The 21,077-nt window shown below is 51.5% G+C and overlaps 8 protein-coding genes across 8 annotated transcripts; 5 read left to right on the top strand and 3 right to left on the bottom strand.

Annotated features, from left to right (window-relative positions):
* The first annotated feature begins 372 nt into the window (after window positions 1–372).
* C8Q69DRAFT_465227 (hypothetical protein) lies at window positions 373–1,420 on the top strand. The gene is made up of 3 exons (XM_028630472.1): window positions 373–535; window positions 661–745; window positions 845–1,420. Exons 1-3 carry the CDS (start codon window positions 480–482, stop codon window positions 977–979), a joined length of 276 nt encoding a protein of 91 aa, XP_028486065.1. The 5' UTR covers window positions 373–479; the 3' UTR covers window positions 980–1,420.
* A 271-nt stretch (window positions 1,421–1,691) lies between these two features.
* On the bottom strand, window positions 1,692–4,327 carry C8Q69DRAFT_401486 (hypothetical protein; the record flags this gene model as incomplete). Its single annotated transcript, XM_028627928.1, has 5 exons — window positions 1,692–2,285; window positions 2,348–2,673; window positions 2,723–2,831; window positions 2,891–4,025; window positions 4,089–4,327. The coding sequence occupies 5 exons, from the start codon at window positions 4,325–4,327 to the stop codon at window positions 1,692–1,694; spliced, it is 2,403 nt and encodes an 800-aa protein (XP_028486064.1).
* A 1,211-nt stretch (window positions 4,328–5,538) lies between these two features.
* On the top strand, window positions 5,539–7,618 carry C8Q69DRAFT_465222 (putative acid phosphatase). Its single transcript, XM_028630471.1, has 3 exons — window positions 5,539–5,933; window positions 6,133–7,103; window positions 7,210–7,618. Exons 1-3 carry the CDS (start codon window positions 5,922–5,924, stop codon window positions 7,277–7,279), a joined length of 1,053 nt encoding a protein of 350 aa, XP_028486063.1. The 5' UTR covers window positions 5,539–5,921; the 3' UTR covers window positions 7,280–7,618.
* On the bottom strand, window positions 7,619–9,874 carry C8Q69DRAFT_491506 (maintenance of telomere capping protein 1). The gene is made up of 2 exons (XM_028632147.1): window positions 8,974–9,874; window positions 7,619–8,920 (listed from the first exon to the last, which is right to left on the bottom strand). Exons 1-2 carry the CDS (start codon window positions 9,500–9,502, stop codon window positions 7,935–7,937), a joined length of 1,515 nt encoding a protein of 504 aa, XP_028486062.1. The 5' UTR covers window positions 9,503–9,874; the 3' UTR covers window positions 7,619–7,934.
* A 470-nt stretch (window positions 9,875–10,344) lies between these two features.
* On the top strand, window positions 10,345–11,256 carry C8Q69DRAFT_244590 (putative 4-carboxymuconolactone decarboxylase). Its single transcript, XM_028626530.1, has 3 exons — window positions 10,345–10,388; window positions 10,452–10,482; window positions 10,550–11,256. The coding sequence occupies exon 3, from the start codon at window positions 10,619–10,621 to the stop codon at window positions 11,162–11,164; it is 546 nt and encodes a 181-aa protein (XP_028486061.1). The 5' UTR covers window positions 10,345–10,388; window positions 10,452–10,482; window positions 10,550–10,618; the 3' UTR covers window positions 11,165–11,256.
* Window positions 11,257–14,036: 2,780 nt separating this feature from the next.
* C8Q69DRAFT_498091 (hypothetical protein) lies at window positions 14,037–16,421 on the top strand (the record flags this gene model as incomplete). Its single annotated transcript, XM_028632292.1, has 1 exon — window positions 14,037–16,421. The coding sequence occupies one exon, from the start codon at window positions 14,037–14,039 to the stop codon at window positions 16,419–16,421; it is 2,385 nt and encodes a 794-aa protein (XP_028486060.1).
* Window positions 16,422–17,728: 1,307 nt separating this feature from the next.
* C8Q69DRAFT_244501 (C2H2 finger domain-containing protein) lies at window positions 17,729–19,596 on the top strand. The gene is made up of 3 exons (XM_028626529.1): window positions 17,729–18,004; window positions 18,078–18,454; window positions 18,513–19,596. Exons 1-3 carry the CDS (start codon window positions 17,839–17,841, stop codon window positions 19,338–19,340), a joined length of 1,371 nt encoding a protein of 456 aa, XP_028486059.1. The 5' UTR covers window positions 17,729–17,838; the 3' UTR covers window positions 19,341–19,596.
* Window positions 19,597–20,192: 596 nt separating this feature from the next.
* C8Q69DRAFT_401047 (transmembrane proteins 14C-domain-containing protein) lies at window positions 20,193–20,483 on the bottom strand (the record flags this gene model as incomplete). Its single annotated transcript, XM_028627910.1, has 1 exon — window positions 20,193–20,483. A coding segment is annotated over one exon (291 nt), but the record flags the coding sequence as incomplete, so codon positions are not given.
* Between the last annotated feature and the right edge of the window lie 594 nt (window positions 20,484–21,077).

Raw genomic sequence — 21,077 nt, 5'->3', positions numbered from 1 at the left:
AAGATCGAATCGGATGTTGCATCATGTATATGTTATGTTATGTTTACTATATGTTTAGTTAGTGTAAGAAATAATGAGTATTTATCAGTATATACCTAATCTATTCTTCTTTCGAAACAACGCCCTACTACCTAGGTAGTTAACAGTCGTAGAGGAATACCATACACACTTCAAGAGTTAACTTAAGTATGGACCGTACTCAACCAATCAAAGCACCGCACTAGTTAACTAACTTACCCCGTTCCCGCAGTAACTAACTCACCAACCAACCACGTGACCTCCCGATAAGTTTTGATCGAGATAAGGAATTTTCCCAGACCGGGGAAGGAAGAAAAGAGAGGGACAAAAAACCCCCCCCCCCCCCCCCCCCCCCCCCGGCCCATTTCGTGGAACGGAAATTCGCTTTGAATAGATCTCTCTTTATGTGATAATAATACCACTGCTTCGGTATCTCACGAAAACAAAAACAAAGAAAAACAATGACCCAAGGAGCCCTCAAGAAGTCCAAGCCCGGTGCGGCGACGGCGTCGAAGCGGTATGTCGTGTCCTATCTATTGAGTTCATGTCATGTCATGTCATGTCATGTCGGATAATCATGGCGGAACACTCGATCTCTCCATCTTTTGAAAGAAGATTTAGTCAGGCTAACGAACAATTCAGACCTAACGCCCTCGGTCCTAAGAAAGGCCAACGTTCCATCGCGCCCAAGAAAGCATCGTTGGTAAAGCAGCGAAAAATCACCAAGGTGCGTCATATCGACCCCCATCTCTCTTTTTCCTGGTTCTATTCAAGGGTACATGTCGAGTCGCAGTCGGATCGGATCTAACGTGATTTCATCATGTAGAAACTCACCTCCGGTCTGATCAACAAGACGGAGCGGAACTTGGCTGAGCGGGCGGGACATTTGGAACTTCTTGCGGGTGGAAAGAAAGATAAAAAGGAAAAGGGAAAGGATAAGAATGGGGCTCAAAGGAAGTGAGGGTTGAAAGTTCAAGGAGCGTATATTTGGAAATTTGAGATATGGAGTTCTTGCTTGATGTCCTTGGCTCTGTTGGGTGTCGATCACAGCCTCGACTCATATCATCCGGTACAGGGAGAAGTGTCGTGATGTTCCTTTACAGGCTGTTCCTTGTTACTCCCGACTTAATGCGGACACGGATGCTCTCTGCCCATGCGAACGGGAAGCCATGGCTACTGGAACCAAGCCGAAACAGGGGTTCGGGTACGACGTGGCTGGCCGCAGTGTTTATGGCCGGACGAGACCAGTCCCAGTCCTGTCCTGTCGTAAACGCCTTGGACACGAAAAGGAATGAGAGGTGCATGGGACGCCCGCGTCAGAGACTGATCTCGTTCGGCGCTGCCTTTTTATGATACCACCTGGATAAAACTGGTTATAATAGACGATCATGCATATTCCAAAAGTTGTATATGTCAGTGATGAGGTATGTACAAATTAAATGACAATATCTGAGGTCCAATAGATGGGAGATTATCTATAATGAAGAAATAATAAGATGTAGCACAAACCACCCGAAGTAGAAGAAGAAGCAGTCTAGGGGCCCATCTAAAACATGTGCACAAGATTCATCAATCATTATCGCCCCCGCGTCTATACGCCGTCTGATCCAATTGCAATGAGGGTATCCAGAAATGCATCAATCCGCCGATAAGAAATAGTTGCACCCAAGCTTCTAGAATTTCGCGACACGGCTTGGAACGCCGCCTTGTTCGATGAGATCACGGCCTCTCTCCATCCATTCATTGAAGCCGTTGTCCGTTGCATCCGCGGGGAAGTCATCCCAGACCGGATTCGCATCAGCGTAGGTGGACCATACTCCCTTGGGAACATCTGCAGCAGACCAGGATGGCAGTTTGGCGAGCACGCTGGTGTAATAAACGTAGAGAATCCTGCATAGGAGTTGCACGCGGTCGACATAGTGTTGTTTACTGGGGTCTGGGTCGACACCGCCGTCACCCAAGAGCTTCCACCAGGAAACGCGCCAGCGGAGGGTGAGGAGGATGTGACCGAGTTCGTCAAGGAAGCGCAGATGTGCTTCATGCGAGATGCGCTTCCATTTGATGTTGTAGAAGTCGCGTTCTAGCTTTCGGAAACCCTCAACCTCAAGCATGCGGCAGAAGATACGTGACAACTGTGCCGCCAATAAGATCTCTTTTTGGTCTTCCGGATCGTTGACGTCCATGAGACGTTCCTGTCCATTTTCATCAACCGGAACGAAGCTGTATGCAGCTCGACTTGGCATGTTGTTCCACTGTGACAACAGAGACTGGATGACAGAAACAATCAGTAAGCGTGACTCGTGGCCCTTCAAAGAATGTCAAGACTTACAAAGATGTTATTCATGGGATCGCAGTCTCGAACACAAGCAAGCCAATTCTTTGACTTGTCTTTGGACTCGATGATTCGACGGTCTATGAATTCCAGGAAGGTGGAGCTAGCGTTGCCGTTGTACTCAGTTAGTCCCTTGAGAAACTTGTAGGTCTCGCCCAAATCCAGAACGTATAGAGTGCCCCAGGCTTGGGTCGCGCGGATGTTGAATCGACCCCTGCGTTCACTGAGGAGCGAAAGGAGGTCGTTCAAGTTGAAGGCGGAAGGGATTTCCATTCGCATCCTGCCAGTCCCGCTCAACGTAGGGTGATTAATGGCTCGTTGGGCTGCGATACATTAGCGCTGTATCCTAACAAAGGAAGACGATTATCTTACAGATGTAGTTGCACGTTCCGTATTCCACGATGCTGGCAAAGCACGCGCGTGCGCAGGGTTGCTCGTGTAGCGTAGGACGGCATGCATCACACGGCGCGCCTCCATCACACTAGATTCGAGTCAGTTTCAAGAGTATCATAGAAGTCGTGGTGTTTGAAAGGAACATACCTTGCGCTTATTCAGACGACACTGAACACAAGTATCCTTGTTCTTCCGGCGCATTCCCGCGTTGGCTCTTCCCACGGTACTCAGGGGACCCTTCCGACGAGCTCCGCGCGGAGGAGAGACGAAATCGGCCGAGGAAATCGACCCTCCTTGACCATCCTCTTGCACGATTTGCAGTGGTTTCGGCTGCTGAGAAATGTCGATGGAAGCAGCATTGCGCTGCTTCCTCTTCCTTGCCGTCGTGACCGGTTGTAGAGAAAGCGAGGTGTGACGTGCCAACCCTCGGTGTGCGAGCGAGGACGCGCTTCGAGCCTTTGCAGGAATCGAGGCGGATGCTGACTGCTGCATCCCTTGACCGACAGCGAATCCACCTGCATTGGGAATGATATGCGAGAGATTCGACGTGCTGCTGCCTGGGGACACATCGCTCCATTCCATAAAACGAGTATCTTCCTCACTGAGCTGGCGGTTGGCGAACGCCGATATATCATCATGAGTTGCAGAGTAAGAACCATCAAAGGCACTGGAGACGTCTTCCGGGCCCGAAAGAGGGCTGTCAGAATGCTCCAGAGATTCCTTCTTCATTACCTGATAGTCATCGTAGAGGCCCAGATTCTGGGGCACCACCGAGAAAGTAGAGGTCATATTGGCCGGGATCTGCACGTCAAGCTCATCGAACCATTCCAGGTCGAGAGGCTGGGCTGGTGCGGGCAAGTCCACGGCCTGCCCATCTCCATCTCCGCGTTGGGGATCCGACACAGCGGCATCAGATAGTTCTGTAACGGGTGCTGGTGCAGCATTGAGTGAATCAGGCCATGATTCGTTCATCAACTGGAACGTGGGCGACGTGTGCTGGAAGGGCGTTACTTGCCCTGAGGACAGCTGGTGGAAGCCTTGATCCAGCGGCTTGTGACTGCCATCGAGGATCACGGAATTGGTCGCTACTACTCTGGGCCCTTTCTCGTACGAATAGAACATGGGCGCGTCCATTGGCATTGCTGCCATGAGAGCCTCTGGGATCTGGAACTGTGTCCATTGTTCTTCGCGGGGCAGGTTGTCGTCGGTCGACGATGGAAGGGTGTCTGGGGTGATGGTGCCATCGAGGAAGCCAAACTTGTTCTGCGACTTCCCGGGATTGCTGTAGAGAACGAGGCTCGTCAGCGTCTGCTCTTATCGCGATGGGTCAGATGGAAAGGCGGACCTGTAATCAAGGTTGGGGAAATCATGGGAGCCCTCCTGCTGATCGCGAGCCAGCGCGCCGTGCAGGGAGCTGAACTCCCCGATGTCTGCCTGGGAGGACTCCTGACTGGTGTCCCATTCGGGGGACTGATCGAATCCTGGTCTATCCCACGATGCGATCGAGAAAGCACCGTCTGACTGCCAGTTCTCGAGGAAATTGGGCTCGAAGCCCGGGGGAGGTTCAGCGCTCCCACACTCCATACCAGCTGAGCGAGACACGGGCGTGGGCAGCGACGCTGCAGTCCAATCCGGTACCCCGCAGCGAATTCCTTTCGAGATATTCGAACTATGTTCTTGCAGCCCGACGAGAGAGACGGGGACGATCGAAGAATGGATGAAACCAGGTGAGAACGCGGGGATCTTGGGGATCGTGAGTCGATACGAGCTGCGGCTGGTGACTAGTTCCCCGCCAACGAGTTTTGCGGTCTAATGATCCCTCTCCCTTTTTTTGCGCACGGAGGACCTTTGCGGACTGGACAAGACACCGTTCAGGCAACTAGACGCTTCTCAAAGTCTCGAATCCACAAGAGCTGGAGGGGAATTGCTCATCGGTCGAGGGTGAAGTCCATTACTAGTATACAGTCGAGTGGAGGACAGGATGCGATGGGGGAACCGTCTGGGGTAATAATAGTAATAATATGCAATAAGTAGTAATACTGCAACCGACCACGCTGACAGGAAGTCTCCGAGAGAAAAAGGCGACACAACGCAACGATTATTTAGAAAACCGTCGTCAGGATGTGTTCCTAGCTTAAGGAAACTGAACGAACGGCTTGGGCCGTCTACCAAAAATTCTTTTTTTCTCACTTGTTGGGTCGAGAACGCGTGCTACTTACGATTTGACTCACAGACGCACTCCAGACTGACAGATCGATCAGGGGCTTGGAGAACTGTGAGATCTGTGCTTGTGCGCCCCGTTCGGACCCGCTTAATTAATGGATTCCACGAGAAATCGTTCACTATGATGGGAATTAGTTCGTTTCCTCGACTCTATCCTTTGGAACGGACTCGAGTGTCTCACTGGCACCAGTGCTTTTTTTGTGCTTTTTGTGTTTTTTTTCCACTCTGCCCTAGGGCTACGGAGGAGAGGCAGCCGTCCGTCGGGAGCAATCCGATATTCATACTGTACATAGATATTATTATAATTAAAACAGCCCGTTGAGACCCGCTGTTGTCAGCAATAATAGTGATGCTAACTTAACTAGAGTATTTTATGCTAGCCACCTGATGAGAATAAATAATGATAATATTATATTAATAAGACTGTGCAGAAGACTCCTGTCCAATGTTATCACCCCGGATTGACGGAATAATCAATCATCTCAAAGAGAAGAATTCGGCGAGAACACCAGGACGGCTTCACCGCATGCTCCTTTTGGGACTGCGGTGTTGCGGGTGCTTTCAGTACCATACACACGTGGTTCCCCAGTTATCACCCAGGACTACCAATGCTATTGGCTCCTGCTGCCGATTCCAGCGATACCGGTAACAGTGTGACCTGTCTTGTCACGCCCGGTGAAAGCTGACCTGCCGCCTCTCCATCTGGATGTCCCAAAACGGTAATCCAAGAACTGACGTCGCGCAGCCTCAATCAGCCAGGAGCTCCTTTCTCCCGGCCTTTACTCGGCTATTCGACTGGGAATTTCGGTGGCCATGGAGGTTCCCCAGTTTCCCCAGGTCGCTATATAACAACCCCGGGGGGAGGCGAGTTCCCCCTGCAGAGAATCTGACTGTGAGCTTTCCTCCAGTTCCGGTCTTCTGCTGAGAGCTCCCCTCCGCCCACCCCTGGTTCATCATGCATATATTGGTACGTCTGCTTGTCACTTGCTGTGTCTCTCTCACTGGCCGGTCGGAGCCCGTCTCACCTCACCTCACCGGCCGTGGCTTCTTGTCTATGAGACTGCTGCAGCGCAAACGATTCCTTTCATCATGCTTCGCGCCTCCCCATATACTTCCTAAGGACAAGTTGAACTGACCTGTGTATATTGTCTTCTTATTATCAACAGGTGGTCAACGATGATGGACCGCCCTCGAGGCGTCTCTCGCCCTATATCCGACCGTTTGTCGACGCTCTCCAGGATGCAGGCCATCTAGTGTCCGTCGCCATTCCCGCCGCATCACGCTCATGGATCGGCAAAGCACACATTATCGGGGCCTCGTTGACCGCGTCCTACGTACCCCCGGATGCTTTTCGAGACGACGGATCGTGGGACTCGACAGGGACCGGGACTGGATCAGCGGAAGACCAGGCATGGGCCGTCATCAGCAACGGCACTCCCGCCAGCTGCACTCAGCTGGGACTCTACAATCTCTTTCCTGACAGGGATCCTATCGATCTCGTCATCTCCGGCCCCAACCACGGACGCAACGCATCTACCATCTACAACCTCTCTTCGGGAACCGTGGGCGGAGCCCTCGAGGCGGCCACGTGTGGGAAGCGCGGTATTGCCTTGTCGTTCGGCAGTAAGGAAGAGCAGGACGTGGAAGTCATCCGTGCGGCATCCCGGCTGTCGGTGCGGCTGATCGAGCATCTATATCGGCACTGGGACGATCGGGTCGAACTATACAACCTCAACATCCCGATGCGGTCGGACGTCGAAAGCCGTCCGGTGCGATACACGCGCGCCTTACCGAATTACTGGACCAAAGGAAGTCTGTACGCGGAGCTTGTTGCTGACTCGGAAGGGTCCGGCTTGAATGGAGGACCGATCAACCAATCAGCAAAGACCGATGCAGTCCAGCCTCCGACGACCAATGGCGGCAACGACGGAGATCATATCAATGGAATCAATGGCATCAACGGCGTGGATCGAATCGATGGTCTTAACGGTGTGAACGGAGTACACAAGACCAACGGAGTCAGCCGCGTGAAGGAACGCCACTTCCAATGGTCGGCGGAACTATCAGACATAGTTCGCAGTCTCAAGGAGAGTCCAGAAGGAACAGATGCCCATACCGTCCTGAACGGCTATACAAGGTATATATATACATCTATTCCATTCATTCCATTTCCCAACAGGGAACTTTTTCCAACGGGAACTTCCACGCTTTTACCAAAACCAAACTCTAACCAAAATCAACAGTGTAACCCCCCTCCGCGCTAATTTCTTCCACCCGCCCGGTTTCAGCGGTGAATTGCACCTCGATATTTGAAATAACATACTCAACGCGATACGAGATACCCCCCCAACGGATGAGAAAAAAGAATTCTGATTTTGTCAATTGTGACGCAAATGCAATTTCTGCTGGATCAATCAATCAATCAATGGTCATGGTTCAATGCCAATTCTTTTTGTGATGATGAACGACTATGATATATGGTATATATCTATATCTACCTAAATAGACGAGCGAATGTTAGGCCAGGCTAGGCTATCTATTTGTAGGTGGAATCTAATCAAGTTAGAGAGGTTGTGGGATAATGGTCTTCTTGGCGCTGTTCTATGGTAGAGTACCAGTATATTTTCCCGATTATGGATATCATGGAATATTAGGGTGATGTCATTGATTCTAGTATCTGGTTCTGGGACCATGAGATTGTCCAGACGAGCTAAGGTAAGGGTAAGATAAGGTAGTAGTAGTATTGCTACTGCGTAAAAGAGAAAAGAAACAATACAGCGTGATAAGGTATATCATTCACAATAACATAGGAATAATCAATCACGGAATATCATAGCCCTTTCCACCGCAACTGAATCTGTCAAGGGTAAATCAAACGCCCCAACTTCGCTCAACGGTCATGACTTGCGGACGTTATCCTGGAAAAAAAAAAGAAAAGAAAAGGAACAAGAACATAAGGGAATATCTCTTAAAGCGCCCTGGCAGCTTCACCTGCTCCGCTTTCCACAGTCGATGTCTTCTCTGCTCTCATTTTACCCTTGTTAATTCCGCCTTCGCCAACGCCCATCCGCCGCGCCACATAGCGCTGAGCCACGACACCAATCGCTAGAGAAAGAGACTCTTCGACCCATTCAGAAACCCATTCACGGGGGTCGACACCACCGCTCTCGATGATTTCTGCGATAGAGTCTGGTACGACGGTGTGGGGGATCTCAGCGTCGACGGAATCGGCGTTCGCAGCAGCCGGTGCTGGCGCATCGAGCCAGTCGATCCACTTCTGTGGGATGGCCTGAGAGAGCGTGTGAAATGCGATCCCGTGGATTGGGTCGTGAAGGTAGAGCGCAAAGAATACTTCCTCGTTCTCCTTGTCATCCTCAACTTCAACAGCGCCCTTTGGAGTGGCCTTCTCTGTGGTTGGACCGGCTTGGAACAGATCCTTCGGTGTGGTTTGGTTGATTGCTTGGATGGCCAGGAAGATGTCGCTGCTCCGGACTGGGTTCGACTCGCTCAGAACTTCGGTCGCGTGCTTCGCAGCTTCTTCGACACCCCCACGGGAGGAGAAATACTCGGAGGCGTAGGCTTCAGCGCTGGCACGCGCAAGCTTTGTTCCCTCAACAGCTCCCTTGACCGCAGAAATGGTGCGTGGGTTCCCAGGGGTAACGGTCCGCCACCAAGGACCATCGTGCCATCCTGCAGCTGACGACAGGTATCCTGAGTCTGCTCCTCCGCGCTTGGGGCCTGACTCCTGGCCCCGCTGGACAACTAGAAGGTCACCACCTTCCACCTGAGACATGACCCGCGCGAACACAGCATGGACAATAGGGTCGATCTCTGGGTAGCCGGAGAGGTCATGCGTGATGTGGACTTGGAGACGCTCGTGTGAGGAGATCGGAGGCGCAAGAGTATGAAGTAGATTGGTAAAGGTAGGAATGGCAAGAGTCCGTAGCTCTCCGCCTAGGCAAATCATTAGAACAAGCACGAAGCTGGCTATGGAGAGAGAAAATTACCTAGTTCCCTGAGAGATCCGACATTTCCTCGTAGCTGTTCTGCCCATTTCTGAGCTTCCTCGTTTTTCTGGATCTCTTTTACGGCAGCTTCAGCCTGTTTCACTGCTGCGCTGGCCGTTGAAAAGATGCTTCCCCACCAACCGCCTCCTTGGCTCTGAGGAGTTTCCTCAGCGCGTTGGGGCGCCGGTTCACTTGGAGCCTCTCGCGATGTGCGCCCCGTCTCCGTTGACTTGCGAGGCGCGGCTGCATCTTCGCTGGTCCGGCCAGCAGGAGGGGTCGCGGCTGAGGTCAGTTTGGGTGACGGTCGGTGCGGGAGCTCTGATGAGAGTCGAGGAGTAGCCGCTCGACTAGCAGGGCGTTGGGAAACGAGGTCATTCAGCTCAGCCAAGGGATCCTGCTCTGGTGGTGCAGCTGCTTTCGTCGTTGTCGCCGCCTTGGGCTCTGTCTTTAGGTCCTCAGTGTCGACACCCAGGTCGTCAAATTGAGCGAGAAGCTCATCGCTTGTGGGTTTGGCGTTTTTAGGGGGCATCGTTGTGTATATCCTTCTGCTGGAAGATGAAGGATGTTCAAGTACCGTTGTCTCTATATTGCGCTTGATGGATTGTTTTATGTAGAACCGACAGACGGGAAGCTACTCTAGAGTGTTACAAGTAAGTGGCCCTTGCGAATCCCCTGACTTGCGTAGCCGGTGGAGCAGCTCATGACCGGTGCCAAGAATCCCCAGATTGGAGGGAAGTACAGTACGTACCGGTGGTTTGAGTAAACAATAATGGTAACTAAGTTACTGTCTGTATACACCGAGTGTACTTGGTCTACCAACGAATCGCACTATTTATTCTCCTTGGAAATTATTATGCGTAATTTTTGAGGGAGCGTACCTTGCCTAGTAAGTACCTAATATCTAGATTGTAATTTTAGCAGGGGGATAATTCTTATGTCTTCATCACACTTAACTAAGTACCGTGGTCCGTAGCTAATCATGTTTCGATAGTTTCAAGAAGAAGTCACCGCTCATCCAAACATTTCTGCTTAGTATAGCTGATATCTCGTTTGAGTGGATAATGCCTGGTTGTTTCTGATGCTGGAAATAAGAATGTCCAGTGAGATGGCTAGAAAAGACCCTACCGTCATATTAGGTCAATTTCCTTGGATACAGCAGCTGTACAGTATTGCACCACTTATAGTTATGTGATGAAAAATAGCCCAGTAGGTATGGAACCGGCTTACGATGCTAGAGCTGATGCTTGCTCTTGTATCAGAACGTCTATCTCTCTCCGCTCTTGGATTACATACTGCTCTCCTCGAACCCCGCTATTGGCGGCGCTCCGATGTGGGGTCAGCAGTGTCCACGAGTTAATCAATCCAACAAGACACATGTAGTGGAAGCAATTCGTTGCTGAGAATATATTTCGCAGGTGAGTTCCCTTCTAGCCCAAATATTACTTTCGCAAATAGACTGAGCGAGATTTCAGTTGCAGTCATTCGCATTAGTTATACCCTAAGTCAAAGGTACAGTACTACCCATGGAAAGAACTCGGAGACTGCTCACAAAGCAAAGTAAGTAAGTATCTTCAAGCTAAATAAAGACAAGAAATCACCCCAGAACGATTCGATACCCACTCGCGTTGGCTTCAACTACTACAAAATGCGTCTCCCATACGCCCCCAATCCGCCCCCAACAAGCACCCCCGAGGAAGCAGACATCCTCGCACGAGTCCAAGCCCGACGGGGCGAGAACGGACTCCTCCCACTCGACTTGGCCCTTTTACACTCCTTCCCCGTCGCTGATGGATGGAATGCCTTCCTTGGTGCCATCCGGACTCGAACCACGCTCGCTGCAGACATCCGCGAAATCGCCATCTGCCGCGTTGCCGTGATCAATTCCGCATGGTTCGAATGGGACCACCACGCGCCCTTACTGCGCGAAGCTGGGATGGATGAAGAGGGAATGCGTGTCGTCGGTCATGCGCAAGCATCTGGGTCTGAGGGAGTGTTGAACCGAAAGCAGAATGCGGTTCTTCAATATGCAGATGCTATGACGAAGAGTGTCAAGGTTCCTGATGAGATATTTCAGGAATTAAAAGATAACTTTAGCGAGAAGGAGGTTGTCGAGATCACAGCGACGGTTGCGGCGTATAATTGCGTGAGTCGGTTCTTGGTCGCGCTGGATGTGGGAGAGAGGAACCGATGATGATGGTGCTGTTGTTGCTGTATTGTCGACTCGTAGAATACATGAGTATTCTGTCATGATACTGTGAGAATGGCATTCTATAACTGAGAAGACAACAATGCTAAGAACCATTACGTTCCTGGAAAGCAGAAGACTACCTATGCTTCTTTATGACCGCCCTGCCATACTTTTTGTACTCGTAATATGGAACCTGGGACAGCGATCGACGTGACAAGGAAGACGTTTCTTGAAGTCCTATTTCTGGGTTATATCTACCATCCGCGATATTGTCAGAACGCAATGCCTATGCTTCCAGTATCTCAGACTTTTCTTCCCGTTATTCGATTGGGTGCCTCACCCTATCTCGTTGCCAGGCGGCCCTCTGTCTACATTGTGTGTTCGCTATACTTCTGTTCCTGTACCCTGATGACAAACAAGACTAGCGGCCAAAAGTATCACAGGTCCTGCAGGGATTAGACCCTGGCAGCTGCTATAAGCATGCAACCATTAGTTATGTGATAGATTACTTTTTGCTAAAGCGGTCGGTAAAATCCAATTCGGCATCATCCACCCTAGACACAGAACCCATAGTCATTATTAGCAAACGCCTGTCGGTACTCGATCATGGCCGAGAGAGGGTGAATATATTTACAAGAAGGGTGATGCATATTACATAGTCTTCTCCTAGTTGATGCCAAGCGCGACTGTATTCCATGTCATATCAGTGAGTATGAGCACAGAGAACGGAGAGAGGCTGGAAGATTCGAGGCAAAATGATGAAAGACTGACAGTATTCTTCATGTACGATTGTTGGTAATGATTATATTGACCGGAGCGCGAGAAAAGTACCCAGTTCATACAGACGGAGTAGTTATTATGAAGGGCCGCCTGATGACTTCCCAGGCGCTTAGCTGAGGCACTACTTAAGTAGCAGGGGTAGCAACACCAAAAATATCAGCTCAGAAATCCGCACAAATGACTGCGCATTGATACGGCGATTCGCGACAAATAGTTAGAGACTTTATCCATTCTAGGCCTATGCGATTGGATGCTGGCAGGATAGTTTCGTAATCTCCCAGGTCGGGCGTGGTATCATGGGCTAAGTAGCGAAAAAAGACTAGACGGGAGCAGCCGTACCAGTAGATAGTGATAGTGATCGTGATCGTGATCGTGATACTAGACAGAGGAACAGTCAAGTATATCCACTATCATCCGTCCCTGCTGGATCATCATATAATACGGCGTCTTTTTATTAGATATGCTCGAGTACTGTACATAGTCTGCTGGACTTGAAACGCACAGTTCTTTGGAGTATGCTGTGTTTGTAGCTGGTTTCAGCTTTTACCCTGGTCGTCTGCTGTTTCATTCTTTGAGAGTAGAACGGTAGAACAGGGTCATGAAGATGTCCAAAATGACATGTATGCGGGACTGGACGAGGTAGGATCTTGATGACATGCATCTAATGGCCTTTGCTGGTTGTGTGTCTGCATGTAATATGGCTACTGTAAATGATGTGGCTTGGCTTACTGGTACTTATCGTGAGGCCTTAGTTACGGAGTACTTAGACTAAGTATGTAAGCGCCTTCTGGTTTTTTTCAGCTTCGCTTCCCCCAGCCCTTTCTGCCAGATTTTTCTGCATGAAATCACATCCAGACATTTGGCTGCATGGGTCTCTTGTCTATCACCATCGTAGAATTGTATTTTTTGCTCTTCTTGACGGTGATTCTCTGTCGCGACAGCATCGAGTCGACCCCTTTCGTTGTTGTCATTGCCAAGAAGTCGTGGAACGGCGCTGACTTTGGCAGCTCTGATTGGCGGGCCAGCGGTGGCTGCTGGCGGGCCCGTCTTTTTCCGGGCAGCGAAAGGGCAAGACTCAAAGAGGCGCCCAAGCAGATTTGCCCTCCGCCGGCGTTCGCGGCCGCTGATCCTGATCTAGTCTACTCCCGTTCCAAGACACACCCAGACACTCTACGACTCGCCCTTCTCTACCTACTCTACTCTACTACTCAAATCAATCCCTCTACTTCTTCCTCCTGCAGCAGTCTTCTTCTCTCTCTTGTGACCACGTCGATTCGTACGGCTCTGGAGTCTGTAGTCTCTGCAATACTCTCTATCTCTTCCATTCCCTCCTTTTTTATCGCGTTCTTGTCCTTCTTACATGTCTTTCCGTCGGTAAGATCTTTTCATAGTACCCGCGCCACGCCGGTTGAAAAGACCTGTCAAGCCGCACGTCAGAGCATCTAAAAAGTGCATGGACCGATTCATTCCTCATCTAGCTCTCGTATCTTGAGCTTTTACTATTCTTTTTTTCTTTTCTCGCGTGTGGGTTGAACCCCTGGTGTTCTTGGTTACCCGATCGGTCTTACTACTCAAAGAACACACCTATTCCCCGATTAGCCGTTCGCGATCATCAAACTCTGTCCTTGTAAAACCTCACCACTTTCTCAATCCTCCTTGCCAGCAGTAGTGGCTATCATCAGAATTCTTCATTCCTTCTCTACGGAGACGGGTTTGACTATCACGTCGTGGCATCAAAAGGTATGTTGTTGCTTGCTTGTCGCGTCTACTCCTGGTTGGCACACTTGGTCCACAGTCTCTCTCCCTGTCCTCTCTTGTTTTTTCTCTGCTCCCCTGCCACCACATGCATCGTGGTCGTCCTTTTTTTCATACCCTGCCGTGTCCTTGTCCGGGATTGCGCTCTCATTACTACTGGAGTCTTGGCACTGCAAGCGAGCTTTTCGACCAGGGTTCCCGACTAACGTTCTATAAAGCAAGGCTTTTACAACCAAGTATTCGCACTACGTCTACCAGTCTCTGTTAAACAGACGAAATAAAAAAGAAAATAAAACAAACAAGAACTGTGAATACTCATTCGCAGTCAATGTCATCCGACATGGCTCCGGCCGCCCAGGATGACATCGACGTCGGGAGTCGCGCGTCAGACTTTGAGAGTCAGGACTCGCCGCTGCGCCGACAGTTCTCCGAACCACTGCACCCGCTCTCCAACTCGATGAGAGCGTCTCCTTCCCCCACCCCATCTATCCATCGGGCCAAGTGCTCGTTGTGTGGTAAGATCTTCGAGAGCACTGACGAGGATCCTTATGCCCACGAAGATGCTCTTCATGATCACATCGCCGCCGTGCATCCACATAAAGCCAAGTTTGCTTCCTATGATGGTGCCGGTGATGACGACGAAGAGGAAGCTGAGGCTGAAGATGTCGAAATGGAAGATGAGCACGCAGACGAAGCTGATCACATCATCGAAGAAGATGAGGACGCAGGCGAGACTCCCGCTGATGGGACTCCTGCTGATGAGACTCCAGCTATCAACACGCCTCTCGACGAGACCCCTATTGACGATCCTGATGTTGCTCTCTCTAACCAATTGCATGAATTTTCTCGACACCAGCAGACAGCTTCCGTCGAAAAGCGTCTGGCGTCTTTCTGGAACATCCACGACGTCCGCAATTTTTCCTTCGACTTTGATGACGAGGTCGCTGACCTCGAGCACACCTGGGACTATGTCTATCGTGAATCCAAGCGCTCCAAGAAACGCGACTCACCTGAACTCCCGACCCGCCCTGGCCCGTATGAGAATCCATCGGTTGCCAAGGGGGACTTCCTCAAAATCACTCCTATCGAAGCTTTCTTGGAGCTGCTCCGTGATCCTGAATCCAAGTCTCATGATGAGCTTTACGCGGTGACATGCAACGTCGCTCATGCACTCAAGGTCTGGCAGGACGAGTATCTTGCCATTGACAGACTGTCGAAGGAGGCTTCCCGCCACATGCTGAAGAAGACCGCTAATCCTCGCAAGACTGAGAGGCCTGAAGTGTTTGAGGACAAGAAAGAGTCAATGCTGTATGGGTACAAGTATGACCCGAAGGAGCCAAAGATCTCCAATCAAGACCCTTTTGTTCAGGGTGGCTTCAAGCCGACCGCGGCTCAGATGAGGAAGATGACAGCCCAGGCTGGTCCCGACAACCCCAACCCCGACGGTTGGAAACCAATTGTGAAGTTTGGCGTCGAACACGTCCCTCGTTTCCAGAACCCCCCAATTGAACACCATGAGGGCAAAGCGACGCGGAAGCGCAAGGCTGCTCAGTTGGAGGCAGCCGCCGCCGCCAAAGCTACTGAATCTCCTGAAGCCGCCGCCGAGCCTGCTCCCGCTCCTGAGCCAGAAAAGGAGACAGAAGCTCCTCCAGCCAAGCGTCAGACTCGCTCTCGTGGAGGAAAGAATGCTACCACGCGTGAGGTCCTGCAGACACAGACTGCGCCTCCTAGTCCTGCTCCTAGTCGCCGTGGAGGTTACGGTGGTCGTGGTGGCCGTCGTGTGCGAGGCGTTTCTTCGACCCCTCAGCCCCCTCCCGTCACTCCCGCTCGTGCTTCTGCCCGGACTTCCACTCGTATTCCTGGAACGGCGACTATCCAGCCTCCTGTGCCTCTTCAGGCCCGTCCGTCGCCAGCTCCTGCGGCGACTCCCGCTCCTCCCGCTCAACCCATAGCGCCCGCCTCCTCTGCTGCCCCAGTTGCAGCCACACCTGTTGCGGCTCCCACGAACGGTGTTCTCGGAGGTACTGATGCGACGTTGGATCCGGTTGAGCTGGCTCGCCGCCAGAAGATCGCCAATTCGAAGAACCCCAAACGTACAGAGGCCATGCTTAACCACTGGGCCAAATTCAACCGTGAAGGACGCATCCGGAACCCTAAGCGCACCAAGGCGCAAATTGAAGCAGATCGTGCTGCTGAGGCTACGAAGAAGACGGCAGCCGAGCAGCCGAAACCTGGATCCAGGAAGCGTAAGAGCTCTGGGGCTCCCTCCACTCCTACAAGTGGTGCCTCGACGCCCGGCATCGCGCCTGCCACCACTCCGGCCATTAACGGTGGTCCTCCCGTCAAGAAGCCCAAGCTTGAAGCGTCCGTTTCGCAGCCAGTTCAGCCGATGCCTGCTCCGAACACCCTTCCCTTGCCTCCTGCCAATGCGATCTTGCGCCCTTATGGCCCGCATGACCCGATCACCATCATCCCTCATGGATACGCATCTGGTCCACCTGTCAACCTTCCTCCGCCACCTCCCCAATCTCACCCTCAGGGCCATCCGGTCTCGCATGCACCACCGCACCCGCAGTCACACCCGCCTCCTCCTCATATGGCGTATGCTCCGCACCCGGGTTACCCAGGAGATTATTACTACCACCACTTTGTGCCTGCTCACCACCCGCCCCCTCCTCCGCCTCCTGCGCACCATGGCCCGGATGGACGTTCCCGCGCGGCCTAACTGCATGTATCACACACATTGATCGAAAGTGCCACATGCGGCCTGTGACTCGTCCATTGCCCTTCACCTGGGCAGGATGACTGTTGTTCCTTACGATACTTCTTTTACGTCTCTCGATACTGGTTCCGCCCTGGGCGGGAACTGTAGTCGTCTTTCTGGCCCAGAGTCCGGTGCGATGCGGGCTCTGGGCCCTGTCTTCTACTTATTCTTTTGTTTCCCTTCTTGCGTGTGTACATTAGTGTGTGGCCTCCGGCCCCAGGTCCGCTTTATAGAAGGGCCTGTGGGCCGGGAGGCCTTTTTCTGTTTGTCCTTTCTGTATCAACAACTTTATTCCCCAGCATTCACAGCAATGAGCATTGGGCGGAATAGTTTGGATTTTTCTTTTCTCTGGTCGCGGCGTTACCTGGCCGGTCGCATTGGGCTTTGGTCTGGCGGCATGAAGGAGAGCAAATATTGGCCTCCATTTACCATTCTTGCGTGTCTTTGTTTTCTTGTGTGTTTTCTCGGTGCCCGGTTTTCTTGTTGGCCAGATACCATACACCAGAGCTAGTTGCGATTGTACTGTACCACTACTCAATTGAGAATCAGAGTAACGAATATCTGAAATCAGTTGTCTTCCTGTCTATGCTGGTAGAAAATTCGCTGTATAATTATGAACTCCAGGATGCGACTGTTCGTAGAGTACTCAGTGATAACTATGTATGGTAAAGTACTATAGAGGAAGCATAGTCCCACTGCCAACAGTGGGGGTGCGGGTAAGTCCGCGATAGGGTTGCCGCCGTTCTGGTTAAGCATGACGTAGGCCCGCACTAGCCTTTAGTCTCCGGGGAGTCAAGTGTATACAGTAAGTGATATGCATAGCTTGACAGTTGACCCGAGTAAGGTGGAAATATTGCCAAAGTCAGTATATATATCGCGATCTCGAATGGGATACAGTGGGATCAGGGCATACTACTTAGGTGTCTACTTATACTTAGCCAAGAGAATGGGTGAACCGTTATCAATTGGAGAGTTGCAAGTCGGTCTGGTACCGCTTCTCGTACAACTCGTACAATTTCGACAGTATCAATTCGGGATATGCAGGTGACCCAAATATACCATAGTGCAATTGGACGCAGCTCGTGAAAGGAAACTTGAAGTCGAGTCGATTCAACATTATTTCCGTTCTGCATTCTGATACCTTGAAACTCAGGCATCACACTATATCACGTGGTCCCTTCCGTCACGTCACGTGCGGGCCGGTCGCCTTGATGCGGCAACCTTTGCATGGCTGGCTGGTCGAAGCAGCAACTTCGCGCCTTGAATCATCATCCAGCCCTACAGCGTGCGTCCTCGTTCTAGCCCCTGTTATATTTGGAGGTGGCTCGCAGCGACCTAAGTACTCGTTTCTAGGACATCCACGCCGGCTTCAATCGCCATGGGAAAGAAGAAGCGCGGTCACCCCGATCTTGAGGAGATCCTTGCTCGCCCGTGGTGCTACTACTGCGAGCGAGATTTCGACGATCTCAAGATCCTGATCTCACATCAGAAGGCGAAGCATTTCAGATGTGAGAGATGTGGCAAGAGATTGAATACTGCTGGAGGTAGGTTCTCCGTGTCTTTGTTCGCGCGCATGTACAATGTCACTGCAGTGGTTTCTGACTAGTTCTTCTTCAGGACTGTCGGTGCACATGAGCCAAGTGCACAAGGAGCAATTGACGGCCATTGAGAATGCCCTGCCCAACCGTGCAGGCCTCGATGTCGAGATCTTCGGCATGGAGGGTGTTCCGGAAGATGTCATCCAGGCTCACAACCAGCGGGTTCTGACGCAGTTTCAGCAGGCAGAGGCTGAGCGACGGGCAGCAACGGGAAATCCAGCACCGGGGGGTTCGTCAGGAAACCAGCCAAAGAAGCCCAGGCTGGAGAGTCCCGCCGATTTGAAGAAGCGTCTGGCGGAGCACAAGGCCAAGCTTGCGGAGAGAGCCGCGGGTGGCAGCAGCGGCGATGCCACGCCTGTTGGGGCGGGACAGTCGATGCAGACACCTACTGGATATGTATGTACTCTGTCGTCAGATGCCCTTCCTTGGATTGATGCTAACAGGCGATGTGCAGGCTCAACCTACCCAATACGCGGCGGCCCAGCAGCCTTTCAGCAACGCTGCTCCTGCTGCTCCCAACCAACAGTATTCATACCCGCAGCCTTATGGCGGCGCGGTCAATTCTCCCTTCCAGGCAGCTGCTGCGAGTCCTGTGTACCAGAACTACTCGCCTAATGGCCAGCAGCAGTATCCCCCGCCCACCCAGTATACATCCCCTGGCATCTCTCCCGCACCGTACACAGCTGCAGTATACGGGAATACACCGCCCCCTATGCCCTATGCTCAACAACAGCAGCAACCTTCGAGAACTCAAACGCCTCCTCAGAATGTCTCATCGCTCCCTACTCGACCCCCGAGTCTTCCGTCTGCTCCCGGTCTCCCGCAGCGTCCTCCTTTCAGTGCGCCTCCAGTAAACGCTGCCCAGATGCAACAGATGCACCATGGACAGCTGCCGACGCCACCACAACCAGCAGCTCCTGGTGCGTATGGCCAACCCCCTGCCGCGAATGGTGCGCAGCCATCAGGCGCTGCTCCTGTCTCTTCTTCTGTCGACGACCTAATATCCGGCGCTGCCAAGGAAGCGGAGCAGGCGGCGCAGCCGGATGGTACTAAAGCAGAGGCTGCGGAGGAGAAGCCAGCAAAGAAGGAGAAAGATAAGTCGAAGCCTACGAGGATGGTATATGCCGACAACGAGACCAGTCCGGAGGAGAAGATGGCCAGGCTGCCAAGGTACGCATTCGTTCTTGATCGCAAACCGGAAATGGTTCTTGTGGAGGGCATTACTCCTGCAGTCTCCGGGGTCGTCACGACTTCAGACGACATAATCGATCGATCGGGATAAAGTAGCGCGGGCACGCTCGTCGATACCATCTTAATGTCTACGGCTCATCAGTGCCCTATCCGATTCGGATCAGCATGCTTTCGCTCGAGCGTGGCAAAAATCTCTCCAGCTAAGTTCGACACATATCACAGTTTTCGTTGTACATGATACTTTTCTTTGTTTTCTACCCTGATCCATGAGTAGTATGGTGATGCAGGCTCATGAACAAGATCATTTCCGGACTGTCGATGCCTTCATATCTACATATCCGTGTCTACCTCGTTTTCCGGAGCTCTAGCCACCGTGGCTCAGAGTGTAGGTTCCCAAAAAAACAAAAAAGAGTTTGAAGGCCGCCACTGGTGAGTCGCTTCGTCGACCTTTACTGAAGGAGGCTGATAGTCGCTTGTTCATTCTGTGGAGGGAAGACCACTGGCTCGTCATTTTCGTCATTTCGAAATGTCTGGCCCCATAGCCTGGGGGCATGTTCTAGGGAAAGTCGTGGGATAGAGCTTTTGTGTTTTGCTCGTCCCGGTTAATGTCCATGTAAGTTGCTGAGTTTTATCAAGGTAGGCCTAGATGGTAGTTCAACATAGATATCATGACATGATTTGCGTGTTCTTGCATAGGAGCATAAGTGGACAGACAGAACCGTCAATAATATGTCGCGTACATAGCAGACCACCAGGGGACGATGATCAAATCGCATCAGCGTAGACTTTGTAACTTCACAACACCATCGAAGCATACTATGGTACAGTACAAAACCCCAACCCCGGTATCTATCTTTCCTCCTCTTCCCAATTCCTCCATCAAACACATACCAATTCCCCCTTTCCCACAATATACGCCTGTGCGTACCCGGTTTAAACCCCCCTAAACTCTCCCCACCACCCCAGCCCTCTTATCCCTCCACGCCAACCCAAAAACCACCAATCCATACGTAGCCAAAATACTCAACCCCATCGGCACAGGCTTTCCCCTCGTCTTAATAACTCTCGGGATCGAACTCCCGCCCAAAATCGCCGAGGCGAGCAATCCGATCTCCTCGCCGTAACTCTGGCCATTACGCAGACGGAGCAAGGCAAGTAGGTAGAGCGCTCCGACGGACAGACCTGCTGCGATGGAGGGGATGGAGCCTGTGCGTGCGTAGCCGATTATTCCGCCTAGGGAGGTGAGGAGTGAGAGGGCAGCGGCGGATGAGAGTGTGAAGTTGTTGGTGGACTTTTTGGTGGTGGTATATTGTTAGTTTTGTTGTGATTGTGATGTGATGGCGTATTATTGATCATATGATGATGAGGAGGAGGGGGAGGAGGGGAGAAGGGTGAGAGATGGTACAGTACGAACCATTTTGGAGGATGTTTATGAGAGAGGATGGACTTTATTGGTCCTGCTTGGATGGTGGGATGTGTGTGTGTGTGTTTTGGATATATGGGTATAGATAGAGCAGGATATAGGATTTCTTCTGATGATGGTGCAACTTGCGGAGAATCATGCGTATCATTCAAGAGGAGCTAGAGCTCCTGCGGGTCGAGCCGTCGGAGGTTTCGGGGAAGTGCACGGACCATTTTTCATACTGAGAATCATCGTCTACGCTATTACAGGTTGGTTTGGATGAGACAAATTCTCGTATCGAATGTTTATATTTCTGTACGAATATTATACATATTGATAATATCACTGTGGATTATACATATATCAGGCAGTCTGGGATCCACAGTGATCGATCAGGACAAATAAAAAGTACAGTACATGAACCAA

This window comes from Paecilomyces variotii (genome assembly GCF_004022145.1).
Source record: "Paecilomyces variotii strain CBS 101075 chromosome Unknown C8Q69scaffold_4, whole genome shotgun sequence".
Taxonomy (NCBI): Eukaryota; Fungi; Ascomycota; class Eurotiomycetes; order Eurotiales; family Thermoascaceae; genus Paecilomyces; species Paecilomyces variotii.
The sequence above is the reverse complement of the archived record's forward strand: the minus strand, read 5'-3'. Positions and strand labels throughout refer to the sequence as shown.

What these genes read in the sequence shown, in the direction of transcription:
- C8Q69DRAFT_491506 (XM_028632147.1), bottom strand. Translation starts at nt 9,502, where the DNA reads ATGCCCCCTAAAAACGCCAAACCCACAAGCGATGAGCTTCTCGCTCAA. An exon ending in CGGATCTCTCAGGGAACTAG is followed by an intron (nt 8,921 to 8,973) that starts GTAATTTTCTCT and finishes TGATTTGCCTAG; the next exon opens with GCGGAGAGCTACGGACTCTT.
- C8Q69DRAFT_465222 (XM_028630471.1), top strand. An exon ending in GTCCTGAACGGCTATACAAG is followed by an intron (nt 7,104 to 7,209) that starts GTATATATATAC and finishes CAAAATCAACAG; the next exon opens with TGTAACCCCCCTCCGCGCTA.
- C8Q69DRAFT_244501 (XM_028626529.1), top strand. Translation starts at nt 17,839, where the DNA reads ATGGGAAAGAAGAAGCGCGGTCACCCCGATCTTGAGGAGATCCTTGCT. An exon ending in GAGATTGAATACTGCTGGAG is followed by an intron (nt 18,005 to 18,077) that starts GTAGGTTCTCCG and finishes GTTCTTCTTCAG; the next exon opens with GACTGTCGGTGCACATGAGC. An exon ending in TGCAGACACCTACTGGATAT is followed by an intron (nt 18,455 to 18,512) that starts GTATGTACTCTG and finishes GGCGATGTGCAG; the next exon opens with GCTCAACCTACCCAATACGC.
- C8Q69DRAFT_465227 (XM_028630472.1), top strand. Translation starts at nt 480, where the DNA reads ATGACCCAAGGAGCCCTCAAGAAGTCCAAGCCCGGTGCGGCGACGGCG. An exon ending in GCGGCGACGGCGTCGAAGCG is followed by an intron (nt 536 to 660) that starts GTATGTCGTGTC and finishes CGAACAATTCAG; the next exon opens with ACCTAACGCCCTCGGTCCTA. An exon ending in AGCAGCGAAAAATCACCAAG is followed by an intron (nt 746 to 844) that starts GTGCGTCATATC and finishes TTCATCATGTAG; the next exon opens with AAACTCACCTCCGGTCTGAT.
- C8Q69DRAFT_244590 (XM_028626530.1), top strand. Translation starts at nt 10,619, where the DNA reads ATGCGTCTCCCATACGCCCCCAATCCGCCCCCAACAAGCACCCCCGAG.